At 38.4% G+C, this 17,135-nt stretch overlaps 1 protein-coding gene across 3 annotated transcripts in view; it reads right to left on the reverse strand.

Annotated features, from left to right (window-relative positions):
- GABRA6 (gamma-aminobutyric acid type A receptor subunit alpha6) overlaps window positions 1–14,684 on the reverse strand; it is a 30,796-nt gene extending 16,112 nt beyond the window's left edge. Inside the window, exons 1-9 of one of the 3 annotated variants that reach the window (XM_054079317.1) lie at window positions 14,328–14,684; window positions 13,796–13,914; window positions 13,594–13,661; window positions 12,148–12,368; window positions 11,959–12,041; window positions 11,244–11,387; window positions 10,664–10,816; window positions 10,431–10,583; window positions 7,060–7,319 (exon numbers count right to left, since the gene is read on the reverse strand). In XM_054079317.1, coding sequence (XP_053935292.1) covers window positions 7,060–7,319; window positions 10,431–10,583; window positions 10,664–10,816; window positions 11,244–11,387; window positions 11,959–12,041; window positions 12,148–12,368; window positions 13,594–13,661; window positions 13,796–13,914; window positions 14,328–14,365 — 1,239 coding nt within the window. In that variant the 5' untranslated portion in view covers window positions 14,366–14,684. The remainder of the gene's footprint in view (window positions 1–7,059; window positions 7,320–10,430; window positions 10,584–10,663; window positions 10,817–11,243; window positions 11,388–11,958; window positions 12,042–12,147; window positions 12,369–13,593; window positions 13,662–13,795; window positions 13,915–14,327) is intronic. The other 2 variants (XM_054079318.1, XM_054079319.1) reach the window with 2 other exon arrangements.
- Window positions 14,685–17,135: the final 2,451 nt, after the last annotated feature.

The raw sequence follows: 17,135 nt of genomic DNA on the forward strand, positions 1-17,135 counted from the left end.
ACACAGCCAATCACTCAAATGAAAGGACTGTTTTACAAGCAGCCAGAGCAACAACAAGAAGCCTGAGGCATGGCAAGTTTGTAACACAATGAAATAATGAATTTTGTTAAGTAATTGATCCTAATTCAGAGGAGTACTCTCACACTCATGTGGAATGTTAGTTTCATACAGCAATTAAATTTGTCACTACTTATGACGACTCAGTGACACAGAACAGATTGCAATATCACTGTTTAACGTGAGATATCATAAAACTGGAGTAGATAAAGACTGGTATGTTATATGGGCTGGTAAGGCATAGTTTGGCTTCTATTAAGCTTTTGCAGCTCATCTATCTGATCTCCTAGAAAGCCCACAAAGCTTGTCTATAAAAGGTGCTGCTCTCTCACAACTCTCATCAATATCACTAGAACTTGCTTATGCTCAGAATATCTCAGGAGGCTCTCAGGAAATTGCTTGGCTCTCACATTTAAAAAAATACAGCACATATAACCTTGAAGTAAATGTAATTCCTTTGTCTGCTTTTTCTGATTTTTATATCGATGCAAACTGTGATTTATGAATGTGCTTTGTTCTTATGTTTCTTTTCCTCAAGAGACTTCTGTAATTCATATTTGTAAAATTTTCTGCTGTTCATTGTTCCTTCATTCTGCAAATACATATTCTCGCTATCAATTTAGTTTGTGACCTATCAGTAACATGAGTATGTTATGTATGCACTCAGATACTGGCTAACTTTAAACAAATTAATATCTGTCCTTACTTATCTTTCTTTTACTCACTTATGTCTCTTCTTTCCTGCAGTAATGCAGTAAAAAGAGGCTTGTAAGAACAAACTCTAAAAGTTTAGGCAAAAAAATGTGTTGTTCCTCCTTTGCTTTACAATTCATTGGATTAAGGATGTTTAACTTTGCTGACATCACAAAACAAACCCAGACACACAAAACCACTAGGATTCAATGTCTGGACAAAGCGGAATACTAAATTGAATATATTATTAGTGTATTATTCTTTTTCTCTACTCATCTCATTAGTAGATACAGTTTGAGTAATTTCAACCATTCATAGTATACACAGAAAATCACATCGTAGTGACTTAGCTCCCAAAGAGGAAGTTAAGCATTATTTAGCCTCTATTTTCAACAGCGTGATCTGTAAAAAACTCTGCTTAGTGACTGAACAATTCATACACAGTGCCACACAGCAGGATGGTTCACCAGATTATTAAGTTCTCCTTTTGGACATGCACTAAGGCATCTCAGTCTTTAAAGTCCTGTGCAGTTTAAATATCCATCTCATGCCAGAGACTCATTATAACCTATAATTTAAATATCTCATTGCATATCTCACCTGTGGAATCTGATTCAGAAAATGAGTATTGCAGACATTTATAAACAGTGTTCTGCATAATTAAAAGCTGAATATAGTTTAGAAGTTGTTAATAGTTCTAGCTTTAGGCATCTCTTTAGGAATTCTAAGTTTAGTTTCTTAGAAATATTGTGAGGAAATATTGTGAGGAATAACGTGCTAATTTGTTTTCTCTGCATTTTACCCTAGGAAAACCATTAAACCATTTAGGTTAAATTACTGACTTGGAGTACAGGAGAGCCATGTTCCAATTCTTTCTTAACCTTCAGGGACTGAAATTTCCTCTCTCAAAATATAGCCTAACCGTGAGGTGAAGGTGGTGAGAGGAGAGGCTGTTACCTTATTGCTTCAAAGCTGTTTTACTTCCCGTGAAAAATCTGAAGAGACATTAGAGGCAGAAAGCATAACTTCAAAATATATACCATGCCCATTGTATTAAAATTGCTGTCATACAAAACAGATAAGCACTAAGGAGAGCAGAAACTGGAACCCTGGTTATCGTCTTTTCAATGTGAATGTAGTATGGTAAGAGTCTCTTCCTAACATTAATATGTAGCATATCAGAAAAATATAATTAGTACAGAGCCTCTGTCAAAATATGTGTTTATGTTAAACAGATTTAAATGTTCAAAGTCACATTCAGCTCTTAAACTTACCAGTGTCAGCCCAGAACAATCCCTATCTCTATTTATTAGCTATTTACTTAGCTAAACTTCTGCAGCGTATAAAAACTACTTCCTTCAGTGTCTAAATGAGGCAGAATTTTACAAACAGCACTACAGATGTTTGAGGGTTTTTCTGTAATGTAACTTAGGTTATTTTGTTCTCGCTTTCCCTCTGCAAAAAAGGTACTGGGATTAGACGTCAATGTTGAACAAAGGAAAAAGTCTAAAGCAAATTCATCTTTAATCTTATTTTGGTGTATGATTTCAGCTACTTCTAAACCTTCCTTACTGCATTGGCTTTGTCAATTGGACGAATATTTCTCTCAGGCAGAACCAAATAACTAGCATCTACTTTCCTTGTTGGGAAAACAAGAAGTCAATATAATTGAAAGTTGTTGTTTGCTTTTAATAGTCTACTTGATAATCTGGAATTGTGGAGGAGCGAGGTTGTCTCCCTAATTCAGTTAAAAGTGCCATGTTCTCAGCCAACACTTTAATGTGTATAGCTGTATCTAGGATGAGCTCAAAAAAGGCTGTTGATAATCCAAGAAAAAGTGCTGTAATTTCAGTTACATTAGAACATTCATTACACACACTCAATATATTCTGACATAATTACAAAAAATAAATCCCCTACACCAAAACGACATACGGCTGCTCTGCAGTTGGGCAGGGTTGTTAAAGAGAATGAGAATCCTCTTCTGCCCAAGCCGTGTTATTTTGAAACACAGGGACAACACTCTGCGTAGGGAGGAGGAAGCTCACACGGCAGTATTTCTCTGCTCTATGCATTTTCCTGTTAAAACAACAGGTCTTTTAGTACATAACGGTAATCAAGCTACCACTTTGTAACAATATTTTGTCTTTTACATGTGGTCTTTCACACGGAAAGGATGTCTTTTGATCCGTGGTACTCCCTTACCATCTAGCAGAGCATTACTTCAAATGGTGCACTCCAACAGTATCACGAATTTCCCTTCCCCTGCAACTTCCAGTATTGGGATATTGCTGAATACAGGAAGCCACACTGATGAAACAACATGATTGATATAGAAAACACACATCTGAAATGGATTAAAAAGCTAGATGCCATAATGTTTTTATATTTATGTATATACATAACGTTTGGTTTGACATGCTTGGTCACCATATGAATAAAAACAGGTTTCTGTCAGGGTCCAGATGACTACTCAGCTTGTTGCCATCATATTTTGGAGTGAAACACCCATAGTTTTGTTTTTCACACAGGGATTGCCTGCAGCTGACAAAGAGAGCAAGCCAAATTCTGCTCTGAGTTAACTGAGGTAAACAGAGTGGCTTTCCTGGAACCAGAACAGCCCTGCTGGGCTGTCGTTGGTTAGCTGAGCCCACGGTCAGACCATGGTCTCTCTTACTGAAACCAGTGTAGTCCAATGAGTTGAGCAGAGTTCCTCATACTTTCACTAGTACAGTGAAGCAGAATTTGGTCTTCTGCCATCTTTCTTTTCTAAGCGTACGTGTTTTTTTGGCTACAATATAAAAACTTGTGGGAAGAAGTTTTGTTCATTTGAATAAAGTAAGATTTTAAATAAAATTAACTAGACTGAAGGGGGAAAAACAGGCTTTCTCATACTATTTTTTACAGATCTTTTTTTCAAGAAACATGGTTAATTTGTAATTTAAAAAAAAAAACAAACCCTGAATATATTCTGTAAATGTGTTTATTTTGACAAGTGTACGTCCTCACTCAAGCAGCATAAGCTTCTAACTGGCTGTTTTATTACTCTTTTGAATTTTCATTTATGCCTAAACTGTCTCCCTGAGCCTCTCTTACCCAGAGCATGAGAATGGTTCTCCCATCATATGGAAAATACTAGTTCAGACAGACTAAGGTGATTCCCACCACAATGTTCTTTAGCCACTCTTCAGTCAGCTGAAGATAATGGATTTTATAAACATATAGTCTGTGTTGTTACTTTTGATGTTACTACTGGTAGCAGCTCCACTGGCAGTTGTAAGCATTTTCAAGTAAGAACGTCTCACTTGTTCACTTTAATTTCCACAAACGGACTCCCCAAAATTAAGTAAACCTTTACAAACTTCAGAAATGTTGCCAATGTAAGAATGCCACCTGACTTCTATAAATGCAAAAGATGGTAAGCATTTTTGACATGCTACTCACTAGCCTTCATCCCATATGTGTCCTTTCACATAGCTAAAATTTTGACAAATTTAATGCACTTAAAAATCTCAAATAAAAGTACCACAATAAATGGATGAAAACCTTTACTACCCATTCTAAAAAAGAAAAAAGACATAAAAAAATCACATATTAGAAAAGGCGAGGTACCAAAGCCTGAGGTAAGAGAGAAGGGAAAGATTTTAATTATAATAATAGGCAGTTAATAAACATTTTAACGTGTAAGTCATGGATTCTAATAGATTTCTTTTTTTCTAGTGAGCTAGAAAACATCATTTTAAGAAGAGAGAAGTAGTAAATAGGGAGAAAAGGCAAAAGGAAGAGCAGCAACCAAAATAAAGACAAATCTGGAAGGAAAAGTTTGTAGAGAATTTAGAGGCAAACTAATGGAACAATTTGAGGGGCATGGGGCAACAAAAGGGATATCAGTACCTCAGGAACGGCTCTAAATCTACAATAACAAAGAAACTGAGTATTGTGCTATGTGCCTTATTTAAATATAAATGCCTTAATTCCAGTAATGTACCTCTAGAAGTAGAAAGCTCAGTAAAGGATGAGAATGCTGAGGAAGTGGTCCCATACTCATGCAATCAGCCTGTGCTAAGTAGACCGTTAGCATTCTAATTAGCTAGTTCAGGCCTGTTTCAGCTGAAATTATATCACTGACTGCAGTATATCCATCAATGTGACAACATACAGAAGTTCTTTCCCCTTTACCTTCCCCAAGTGAAAAAAGAAAGAAAAGAAAAAACAAAAAAGCTTCTTAAAACCTGTTATTCTAAAACTACTCCTTTTTCCCAGGATACCTTTCTGGAAGGGGACCTTTTAAATCCAGTAGTTAACTCTTCTAGGAGCCACTTTGACTGCATTGCTTTCCTTTGGTTTTATTACCCTTTATTTCTTATGATCTCATTGATTATGTTTTCTCTGCTACTGTAGAGGGGGATTCTCATAGAGAATTGATTCTGTGAGAGAAAAAAGTGGTGGACTTACAAGGCTTTAAAATTACCATCTGGGATAATATGAGCTTTGACCACGATCAGGACTATAGAATTTTGCGAACACTGAAGGCTGGTTTAGAGACTGAGTTTACGTTGCGACTCTGATGTTGTGGGGTTTACTGCTCTTCTAACACTGTATGTTGATAGTGATTCATAAATAATATTCTTGAGGAAAAGGTTGCAGTGTGCTTCCTAGATGTTTATTTCTAGATGCTCATTTTTTGCTTGTTTTTGCTTGGAAAACTAACAAGTAAATATTTACAAAATTAGGAAGATATGTCTTCAGCTGGCTCTGTTCTCACATCACTCAGTAGGGACTGCAACATAAACAAAGCAGCTTCCCTCCCCACCTCCTTCTTGGAAACCTCACTACAATTAGCTCAAACTTGAATAAGGAAGTGTGTGTAGGGAAGATCAGAGCTGTTGCTCCTCTTATCTAGCAACTATCAATATTTTCCACGCTACATAAAGCCAAGTCATCTCTTCAGCATTTTTTTCTGATAGCTTGTCTTCGAAAGAGTAAACAAATAAGTACATTTTAAAATTTCTTCTGTCATGACAGTAACGTTGCCAATATTGCCAAAACTAAGCCAGCCTTTCTGCTGTCACTTTAAAATCAAGTTTCTGTGAACATTTGCTTCCAAGCGCTTTTTACAATTTTTTAATTTTCTTTTGTATGTTCCTTACATAACTGTGTTTTTAAAAGCAAACAAAAAAGTCTGTGGTTCTGAGGTTTTTGTACTTTGTACTTTTAGTGAAAATAGAATTAATTTCTTTATTTATCTTACAATGTCTATTTAAAAATTTGTAAGCCAAATACAATATGGCTTAGAAGCTTCCCGGTTGTTGATTAGCTTTAATGAGGACCAGCAGCAAGATGCTGTGGAGCTTTGGTTTTGCTATTGTATAGAGCTTGCAATTATGACCTTTAACTGCTTGAACGTACCTAAATGTTATAGTTTAACTGCTTTTTAAAGCAAATTTATGAGCAAACGTGGAAAAATAACTGTCTGGTGGGTAAGGTGTTGTCCTGATATTCAGCAGCTCTCAGACTGACTTCCTTATTCAACTACAGCCTCACGGGTTTTGCAGGTCATTCAAATTCTGTTATTCCACTCACAATGGGAAATGTGGTGGTAGCAAAATAGGTTTTGGAAACAGGAGGCCTAAAGTGATAAGTATATTAACATATGTTGTGAGACAGCACTCATTGCTTAGTCCAAGATGTAAGAAATAACACTTACAAGCAATTCTGACATAACTTTTTTGATACTAGAAAGCCTTCCTGTCTTTTGCATATAGTAAAATCCATCCTTAATCTTTATATTCATTTATGTTTTTTCCCCTAGCTTCCACCAACACAGATTTTTATGAAAGTAACAGATGCCAAGTTTATGTAAAGGCTAATTCCTCTTCTTCCAGATGACCCACTTATGGTACGTACCAGCATTCTATAGTGATGCCATAATCATCTGCCCAATGCACATGCTCATTCCATTGTACAGTATCCCACAAATTCTGCAGACTTACTGAGAGAACCACAGCTGCCTGACCACACTGCCTACAGCATTGCTCAGTAGAAGTATTATGGCCAACAGTCTAATGGCTTTCCTTAAATATCTTACCAGATAAACATCTCTCTAGTAAATTGTATCTCAAATTTAAATAAACAGCATGAATAAATTAAGTCTTTTCATATTCCGAAATAAGAATTACGTGTGATAAACAGATATGATTTGGTTACATAATCTCTTTCAGGTTAAGTCCACTTTAATATTGTTTTGCATTCACTACTTCAGCTGCCTCTTCCTATATGATGCTTATTATCAGAAAAGCAAGCAATTACCGAGACAATCTCGTCCTCTGCCGGTACGGTTGCTGCTGATAGCGCTGCTGCCAGTGCTGCTGCCCTGGCTGCCTTCCTCATTGCTCTCTGAGTCTGAAGATTGGTAAAGTAGTTGACAGCTGCAAACTCAATAAGTGCAGAGAAGACAAAGGCAAAGCACACAGCTATGAACCAATCCATGGCGGTAGCATAGGACACCTTGGGCAAAGAATGGCGTGCGCTGATGCTTAAAGTGGTCATTGTTAGAACTGTAGTGATTCCTTGAATATAAGAGAAAGAAAATGGGGGCATTAGAATTTTGTTTCAACCCTGCTACTCTTCATATTTATTAAAAATACCCCAACTCCTCTTTGGTTTTAGTTGTCATCCTACATACCTGCTATCTAACAAGACTGTTAAGTATTTTGCATTCTTAAGTAATTCATGTATCCTGGCTTTAGCATCTAAAAGCTCTGAACAAACTTCCTTAATACATTGAGCAGACTGAAAGTTAAGATAATCCTCATGGTGCAGCTTCTTAGAATCATGATAAACACAGGTATATCACAATTCAGGCTCAAACTACGAAAGAAACTTTATTTTAGGGGTTAGTAGGTGGAATGTTTGGTAGAAATCCAGATTAACATACTGTCATTTCCCAACGGTGATCCTCTCTTTCTCCTGTTGTTGCACAAGACAGATCATGGCTTACAGAATCCTCACTGAATCAATTGAATTCTGCATAAATATCAGCTGGAGGCTATGATCCAAACATTTCTAGCAATAAGAGTTTGGTCCTCTGTGCAGTTGTCTTTAATCGCTGCATACATTCTTCAAGATTCACGAACGATATCTTGATTAGAAAGCGCCCATAGTTACAAATATGGAAGCACAGAAAAGCTACTTCTCTAAAGCAGCTTATCTGTCTACACATAACAAATCTGGTCATGTAGCTGATGGGCCTCAAAGCGTTGTTCACGTGAACTCATGACTTTATTCTTTCCGGTTTGGACTGTACAGCATTAATAATGCAGGAAATACACTTACTTCTCACTGCTGCCTGATACAAACAAAAAGTGCAAGACCAAACTCATTCGTTAATATATAAGCCTCAGTGACTCATGGTTACTTATAACTATGCCTGCTAGAATGTGAAAAGTACGAGCATTTAAGGACAGTAAGGTGGAGAATACCCTCTTCTGCTCTTTTCTGCAGATGGAAAAGGGTAGGTGGGAAAGTAAATGATGTTATAATGTCATGTTGTGATGATGAATCAAAATGCTGTGAATGATGCTCAGTGGAAAGGATGCAGTGTCATTGCATACTGCAGCATCAAGACAGGGTGACTTCATTATTTTCAGAGGTTTTTTCGCAACTCTCTCACATGATGAAGCTTGCCAGCTGCCTGAGGTTACCTACATCCCAATGTCATTACTTAACGTATTTTAATGAAATGCAAATAGGAGATGGGATAAAAATATGTAGGATCTATAGTTCTCCCAAATCTGACAGACTTGTTTTATAATACGAATACAAGTATGCTGAGATATATTTCAATTTCAAAGGTCCAGAATGAACTCTTCAATATGATGTGTGATTAGATTAGAATCTGTCCATGTGCTAGTTAGTAATAAAAATGATATATTCTGTGTCTGAATAAAAACTTACTGCAGCAGGAGTTCAAACTTAGGAATAGGACTCCTATTCTATTACAGATATAGATAAGACTTCTCTCAATGTGGAGTGAATATTGATGAAATGCTCTGCTCTGTGGAAAACTACTTTATCAAATTGATTGCCAAATTACAGTTGGTAAACTGTATAACTGATGTTTGTTTACCTTTGCCTTTCCACTCTGAACACTTTTTAGCAAGTTTTGAAGAATCTGTTACATAATGCAAATACTGAAATGTGTTTTTATTTTATAAAAAAATGAAATAACAGAAAAAACCAAACACCTTTCCCTCTCTGAGACCTTACTATAAATAAAATTTAATGACTAGATATGAATTTAAAATTCCCAGGGTGGCCTGCTAGGAAGGTAGAAGCTACCTGCTATCATCCCGCAAAATCGCAGATGAATTTTTTGCTAGGAATAAAAAAAGATTAGATAAAACCACATCAAAATGTGAAATAATAGCTACGGCTATATAGATTCAGAGCATATTTAAAATTAAGCCTCCAGTAACCATGCTGCTTATTTTAGGTAACTTCTAAATTTTAGGCAATTTCTAAATTTTAGGCAATTTCTAAACTACGTTAAATTTCATAAAACTTCACACATACATACATGTATATGTATATGCATAGCTGTGTATGTAGCTCCACATAAAATAAGGAATTTTGTACTAGAAATCTGCTGTTCTTTCCAATCACACAATTATAAAGAACACGAGTGCCTCTTCAAGTATTTCTGTCTCCTGTCTTTCACTTGCAGACCAGTAAAGCGTAAGTGCTTATGACTATTAATCTTTGAGAAATGTTCAGAGTATTTATTGCAAAGGATAACCGGCATCCATTTTGGAGGTAAACAGAGCTGTTAAATGAATTTGTTCTGAGAAATTGGTTGGGCACACCATTGTTATTTTTCTACTATTAACTTCTCTTATCTCAGACTTACAGTTTGGGAACTTAGAAGTAAAATTGAAAACTCGTAATTCAAGTATTTGCAACATGATGCAGAAATGAGACTTACCTTTCCATTTTAAACCTTTTTGGGTTTACTGAGACCTGAAAGTCTTTTTTTTTTGCCATAAGAATTTGCCTTCTTTTCCTTAGATGAAGGTATTCAAAATAATATAGTATAGAATATGGTTTAGTATTATAGTAGGGACTATAAATTCAGACTGTGTCTGGGAGAAATAAGAATGGAATAAGGACTGAAATATTCTTTTAAAATGCTAACATGACTACTTTTCCACAATACTGAGAAAGATGTCTGTTTTACTATTTTTGTAAAATATTTTCTGTTCCTAATTCTATGTTTACTCATCAGTATGACATCTAAGAGCTGCTATTGCAGAGTTTGGGGTATCTATGTAATTATTACTGAATCAGCTAAACACTTATCTGTGCATTGCTTCAAGCATACAGAACTGACTTCCACTGCCTAGTAGGTGGCAATGTGAAAAAATATATGCATATGACAAAATATTGAGGGGAAGAACAACGTCACAAACAAGTGTGGCTAACTAAACTTTAGGAGTAAAGCATGTCAATCCTATTATTTAGTTTAATTTAGTATCTACTTTAGTTTAATTTTTGTATCTACTTTTGTTCACCAAAACCTATTCACTGTCTTTCCCAGTCCCCACTGGATTACAGCAGCTGTTTGATACGATGCATGCAATACAATGAATGAAGTGAATGATATAAGAACAAAACACAAATACCAGCTACGGTTCTTGCTGGAACAGATTCTTTGTTGATCCAAAACACAACCTGAGACAGGACTACAGTCATGATGCATGGAATGTATGTCTGAATGAGATAGTAGCCTATTTTCCTTTGAAGATGGAAATAGAGCAGCTGAAGTGAATATTCACCTAAAACAAACAAATAATGAAAGAAATGAACAAATGGTATATGTGATGCTGAGCTGTTCAAAGACCTTAATGCAGCATACCAAAAACCGTTCTGGCTGGAACAGATTCCTTGTTAATCCAGAAAGACACCTGAGAAAGAATGACTGTCATAATGCATGGAGTATATATCTGTATCATGAAGTAGCCCATCTTCCTTTGCAAGTGGAAATAAACTGTCATGATTACATATTCACCTGTTAAGAGACAAGTCTGTAAGGATTATTTTGGCAACATATAAGTAAATATTGGCTTAAAGCCAACATACAGTGTTCTAAGGAAAGCACTTACAGGCCTCACAGTGCATAATAAAAATAAGCTGATTAACAAAGGTAAAATGACCCTGTGGAAACAGAGGAGAATAACATTCATTTTGTGTACTGTTTTAACTGAGGTGGAGAGAGAGGGAATTCTTAAGAACCGTATGAAAAATTTTATGCTTAAAAATACTGTATTGAAAAGCTCTCTTTTAAGAGACAATGGTTAGATTCTTTCCAATTACTTTAGGTTTTTAAATGGCAAAAGATACTTAAAATAATTCTGCTTTATATGAGAAAAACCCTACGATTTATTTTTCTAGATGTGTTTTATAACGTCAATAGTTCCCACATGGCTACGTCTTACCTGTGTTAGATTTAATTGTTTCACTAGACACAGTTTGTCCTATGAGGTCATACTGGAGGAGACTGGAAGACTCCTGTGGTACTTCTACTGAATGCAGGGGTCCTTTTTTCCATGTGTAAATTATTTCACTTTTTGGATAAGCATCTGAGTTACAGAGGGAAAAAAATATTATTATTACTTATGTAATTTATAAGCAATTGAAAAATAAGTAGCACAATCCCTTCTGTGGCTCAAATACCTATAGGAACATGTATGCTGCTCCAGCAAATTCCTAATCTCGTCAATGATAAAAGGCAAAAAGAACCATTAAGAGAATGGTTGAGGTGGGACCTGACAGGTACTAGCTTTTGTTTCTTAATTTGCTGTTAAATGCATACATCAATGACCACAGAACAACTGTGGTGCAATTTGCCAAACGAGAATATAGCAAATGTACCAGAGCTTTTATGATTTGCAGAAGGACCCTTTTAACTACTTGATGTGTAAGAACAAACAATAAAATATGCTTCAACAGTCACCATTTAGTGAACAAATCCATGTGCTCATGAATGGTCTGATTGTCAGAGGATAAAGATTCTAATATAAAACAACCATAACTAATTTCAGCTCTGTCATTAGGTAGTGTCCTAGGGTCTCACTGGCTGATCTTCTCACATACAGGTAGACCAAATGCATTACTATTAAAAAAACCAGAAAGATATAGGAAAAAACTTACAGCTTCCAAACTTCAATGGACAAGCATGTCCATCCATAGGGAAGTTCACCAACCGCATAGGACAATCAGCATTAATGGTTAGTCTAGAATACATTACAGTAGATGACAATGAAAAAAATGGTATGCAGGAACACGGCTTGAAAGAATCAAAAATAAAGGTCAATGAAAAGCAAAAGAATAGGCTCTCACCTCATTGTATAAAGAATAGTTCCATTCTGCATAATTCTGAAAAGTTTGTTAGGAGTTGTCATATTATGAGCAATTGATTTTTTTCCATTTCTAAAAAATGTGTCTGGTGTCCAAATTTTACTGACCATTAAATTGTTCAGTCTCAAAATTTCAGTTGGCCCACTAAACTTCAACCTCTCATCAGTCCATGTCTGCCGAAAGAAGACATCCATTGTGTATTCCTATGGAAAATAAATAGGAGGTTGACTTATGAGTAGGGACCAGCAGTCCCAAGTTGCTGTGTATAGAGTATCTCCCTGAAAGAACTTAACACACATGTCAATAGCATTTCAGTTACTGCTTAAACGCGTAATCCTATTATCATTAAGTAGTTACTAAAAAAAGTAGTCTATTAAAAAATATCCTATTTTCTTATTGTTCAAGGAATAGTTACAAATTAATCAGTGAACAGATACTTTGATATGAGTAAGTAAAAAAAAAACCCTCTTTGTCCCCTGGGAAATAATAATTTAACTCAAAGTGACTGAGGCCTAAAAAAAATACAAATAACTAATTAAAAGTGCAAAAAACAATGTGCCAGGAACAAAAAGACTTGCTCAGTACCTCTACTGCAGCTTACTTTGGTTATTCGCAAAGAAAGGACTGATGTGAGTGAGTCACATCACAGTAGGATTATGGTGTCAAGTTAATGTTAATATAAGATATTTTTCTCCAGGATTCTTAGTAATATTCTCACAAGCCTTCAGAAGGGAGTTCTCTGCATAAGTTGCTTATGAAATGGAGCTAAACCTTGACTGGAGGCAAATGTGCAAGAAGGCAAAGTCATGCCTCCTCTGAGGTTGAATAATGAAGAGAGGTGGAAAAGTTTTTGGTTGCATCTTGGGGCCCACAGTTGTTTGCCTGCACACTGAACGGAAGGCTCAGGTATGCAGGCATCAGAGGAAGTGTACAAGGGCAAAAACAGTGATCGAAGTCAATTCTAGAATGAGAACAGCAGTGCCATCCTCACAGCAAAGGCTTCACATCTTCCTGGTGCTGCTGCTGCCATCGGCAGCGCACGTGGGGCTGCAGCTGCCGGGATTCGGCGCACCCAGCAAGGCAAGGGGCGGCTGCCCCCCAAACAGCCGCTTCCCCACAGGGGCTCAGCGGGTTGTCGCCTACAGTGCAGCCCTCCTGCAAAGCTATGTGTTGGGCCACAGATGCTCCCAGTCTTCTCAGCGAGGTTAAAGAGACATCTTTAACCTCCCGGGTGAGGGTGGTGATGCCCTCTATGCTCAGCCTCAGGCCTGGGAAATAGCCGTATGCAGCTCCGCACACCCGCTCTGCCGGGCCCTAGAGATTGTCAAGAGGATTAAGGCTCGTAATCTGCTTTAATGACGGTCAACTCAGATGCCGCCGTAATGAATCCCGGGAAAGGAGAGCAGGGGTGGCAAGCGGGGCCCTTACCATCTCCACGTCGGACACCGGCCCAAAGCTGGTCACGTAGATGTCTGTTTTGACTTCGGTCACAGCGCCTGTGGGACACGGAGAGGAGCTGGGCGAGAAGCAGCACCCCTGCAAGCGCGGCACCCACCGCCCGTCCTGCCAGCCCAGGATGGGGCTCCCCGCGCCCCCCAGCCACCCTGATGGGACGGGAGCTCCCCTCTACCTCCAAATCCTGGTCGGAGCCTGTTGTCGTAGCCATCCAACAGCTTGTCCAGGATCCGAGTCACGTTTTCTGAGTAGAGGTCCACCGATTCATCCTGGGCTCCCACCACCTTCTCTATGCTGTGAGGAGACACGAGTCTCACCGTCAGCCCCCTTGCTCCAGCTCCCCATTGGACTCTCCTCTCCATCCTCCCTGCTCGGCCCTCCTGTTGGACTCACTCTCCTCTCCATCCTCCCTACTCAGCCCTCCAGCTGGATTCTCCATCCTCCCTGCTCATCCTTCCTGTCAGACTCTCTTCTCCATTCTCCCTACTCAGCCCTCCCGATGGATTCTCCATTCTCCCTGCCCATCCCTCCCGTCGGACTCTCCTCTCCATCCTCGCTACTCAGTCCTCCCGCTGGATTCTCCATTCTCCCTGCCCATCCCTCCGGTGGGACTGTCCTCTCCATTCCCTCGCCCCAGCCCCTGCCCCCCTGTTCCCTCCGTGCCCCCCTCCAGCTGCTCGAGGGCGCGGTGGGAGATGCTCGCTCACCTCGCAGCCACGCACAGCCAGGCGAGGAGCAGAGCCATGCCTCGGCTGCGATGCGAGGACGCTCGGGTGCCCTCAGAGCCGTCAGCTGGAGCCGGTGTCGGGGCTCATCCTCGGGTCCCCTCTGGTCCCTCTGCCGGGGCTGGGGAGGCGGGGGGAGTCCGTGGCCGTGCGTGTCCTTTGGCTTCGCCACCGCCGCTCAGCCTCATCCGACTGTTCCAGGGGGGGAATCAGGGCTTGGAGGGACGGTGCGCGGTCGGAGAGCAGTGACAATAATCGAATAAGGCATTAGGGGAGATTAAAAGGAAGAAATCCACTGCTAGTTTTGGCATGGAATTAGCAGGGACCCGTTAGGAAATCTGGAAAAGCGCTGGCATCTTGCTGATAGAGATTATGTTAGAAATGGCCCCAGCTTTTATTATGTTTATGGTTCACGGGGAGATTATTATGCAGCTTCTGCATCATTAAAACTTTGGGGGGCAGGGGAGAAACCCTCGTTTCCAATTTACTGTGGTTTTTTAGACCTTTCTCAATGGGTTTCCTCATGATTGGTCCTTAAGAACTGTACAGAGGGCTTGAATACCTAAATGTGAATGCTCAGCAGTCAAAGTTGGTTCTGGTTCAGGGGTTTGGATTTTTTTTGTTTTTAATACTAAGCCGTTTTGAAGGGTTACATATGCAGATTTCACTCAGACTTTAAACCAGAGCATTACTAGGACTTTTGTTAGAATTGGAGCTCCTTACTTTTAAACCATTGGGTTTGTATATCATTACTAATTTTGTCCTGATAAGTACTGGCTGGATCATTACTGTCCCCTCTGTCAGTAAGTGTGTTAAAGTAGTCAGCTCTAAAGGAAAATACATTCAGGCTGTTCCAGCTTTTTCTGTGACCTTATTACTTCTTATAAAGTTAATGATTGATGTTACTCCTATGCCATTTAGCTACACTGTAAACAAAGCAGTTGAGTTTATTTTCTTACGTCATGATAATACAGAGGAACAGATAGTGAGATCAAAGCAAATTAATTGTTTTCATACAATTTTGTCGCATAAAGCCAATATGTGTTACCAGCTTTTAAGTAAGTATATTTAATTTTCAAGAAGTGAAAGTATTTGCATGAAATGAGGAGAACTGTGTATGTATTCAGCAGTAAGACTAGATAAAGTCCAACACTGGGGTTCTGTGCTCAGATTTTGTGTTTAAGAGAGAAAGTGATACTACAAAGCCAAGAGAATATAGGAATGTGATTTAAAATACTCAATATCCTCTATCATTAAGTCCCTTTCCCTGTTGCTGTGGGCAGTGGCGTCAGATGATCCACACAGGTGGGCTGGTTGTACACAGCCAGAGTGCTGGCTCTGCCTCTGAACAATTGTGAACCTAAATTCCTGAGAGGCTTTGGTGCTCTATGAATACACCAAATATGTGATCTCTATGTATTCATCGTCAGCTAGTATTGCTTAGTATTTTTCTTGATACCTGAAATCATTTATCTGCATGAATTTATTCACAGACGATAGCACTGCATCTACAAAAAAATCAAAGGCTTGTATGAACTACTAGAAAGACATAAAAAAAGAAAAGGGAAGAAAAGTGGAAAAGCAGAGAAGGGAAATCAGGAAACCAGAATCTTCTGGGTGTTATGTTCTTTTATCTGGTCCTGATTTAAAACCTACCAGTTTGAAACTTTACCCCATTCTTCAAATATGTTTGATCTTACTGATGTGTTTGAGACTTTTGTGTGCATCACAGAACAATAAAACCACATGTAGCATAGAAATGTCACTAGTACCCACTTTTGCAAATATGCTTCTATTGGTATTAAATACGTAAACACATTTTAAAGGGTTTATTTTTTCTTTTTCTGTCTCCATTGGATCACTTTATTCACTGTTAAGAAACCTATGTTCTGCAGCTTACCTTATGTCTCCTCTCAGAAAAATGTCCTTTTCCTTTTTGAATGAAGGGAAAAAGAAGCCTTGCAAAATATTAGCAGGATTATTCTAATTTCATTAACAAAGCATGTGAGAGGAGCAAACTTTTTAGAATGGAAGAATGCCTTGTCCAATCAGCATCCCCCAGCTTAACTGCTCAGATCCAATTTGTCTTCTTTTAAAAGGTTTATTTTAGCAGCTTCTCTTAATAAGCATCTCCTCAGCATTAAAAGCACAGTTCTATATTGGGCCACCAACCATCCCTTATTTCCCTTCTCGTTGGTATGAATTAAACAAAAACATGTTTTCTGTTAATCACATAATTTTCAACTGCCTTTTGTTCAATAGCACCCTGTTCCAAATGAGATTCCTGTTGTGTCAAAAGACAAACAGTCTCTGTCTCGTTCACTAAGAGTAGACGAGGATGTGAGTCAGAGAAATGAAATATTTGGGGGTTTCCCCTGGAAATTTGGGGAGATCGATGTATTTACTGTTTGGAACAGGTTTGACCTACCACACAGCAGCTGTTCTGGGACATCTGTGATGGTCTCACAGATAAAGCATCTACAGAAGTGCAGGGTCCAAAGAATTTTGTGTTAGATATATGCACATCCATGGCAGCCTACTTCACAACTTATTTAGACCGAAAATTAGTGCTTTGTGGAGAAAGCAATGAAAGAAAACAGAGAACAGAAATACTACATGTACTTAAATGTTCTAGGAGTTCACTGTGTTCTGTTTATCTTTTTTTTGCCTGAGATAAGACAAGCTAAAGGGAAGATTTGGAGAGATAAACAATTCAGTATTTGCCTTCAAAATAAAAATATAGATCATGGCTCTTGTCCTCAAATAGGAGAGTTTTGTTGAATCCCAGCC

Source organism: Cuculus canorus, chromosome 14 (assembly GCF_017976375.1).
Source record: "Cuculus canorus isolate bCucCan1 chromosome 14, bCucCan1.pri, whole genome shotgun sequence".
In the NCBI taxonomy this organism is placed as follows: Eukaryota; Metazoa; Chordata; class Aves; order Cuculiformes; family Cuculidae; genus Cuculus; species Cuculus canorus.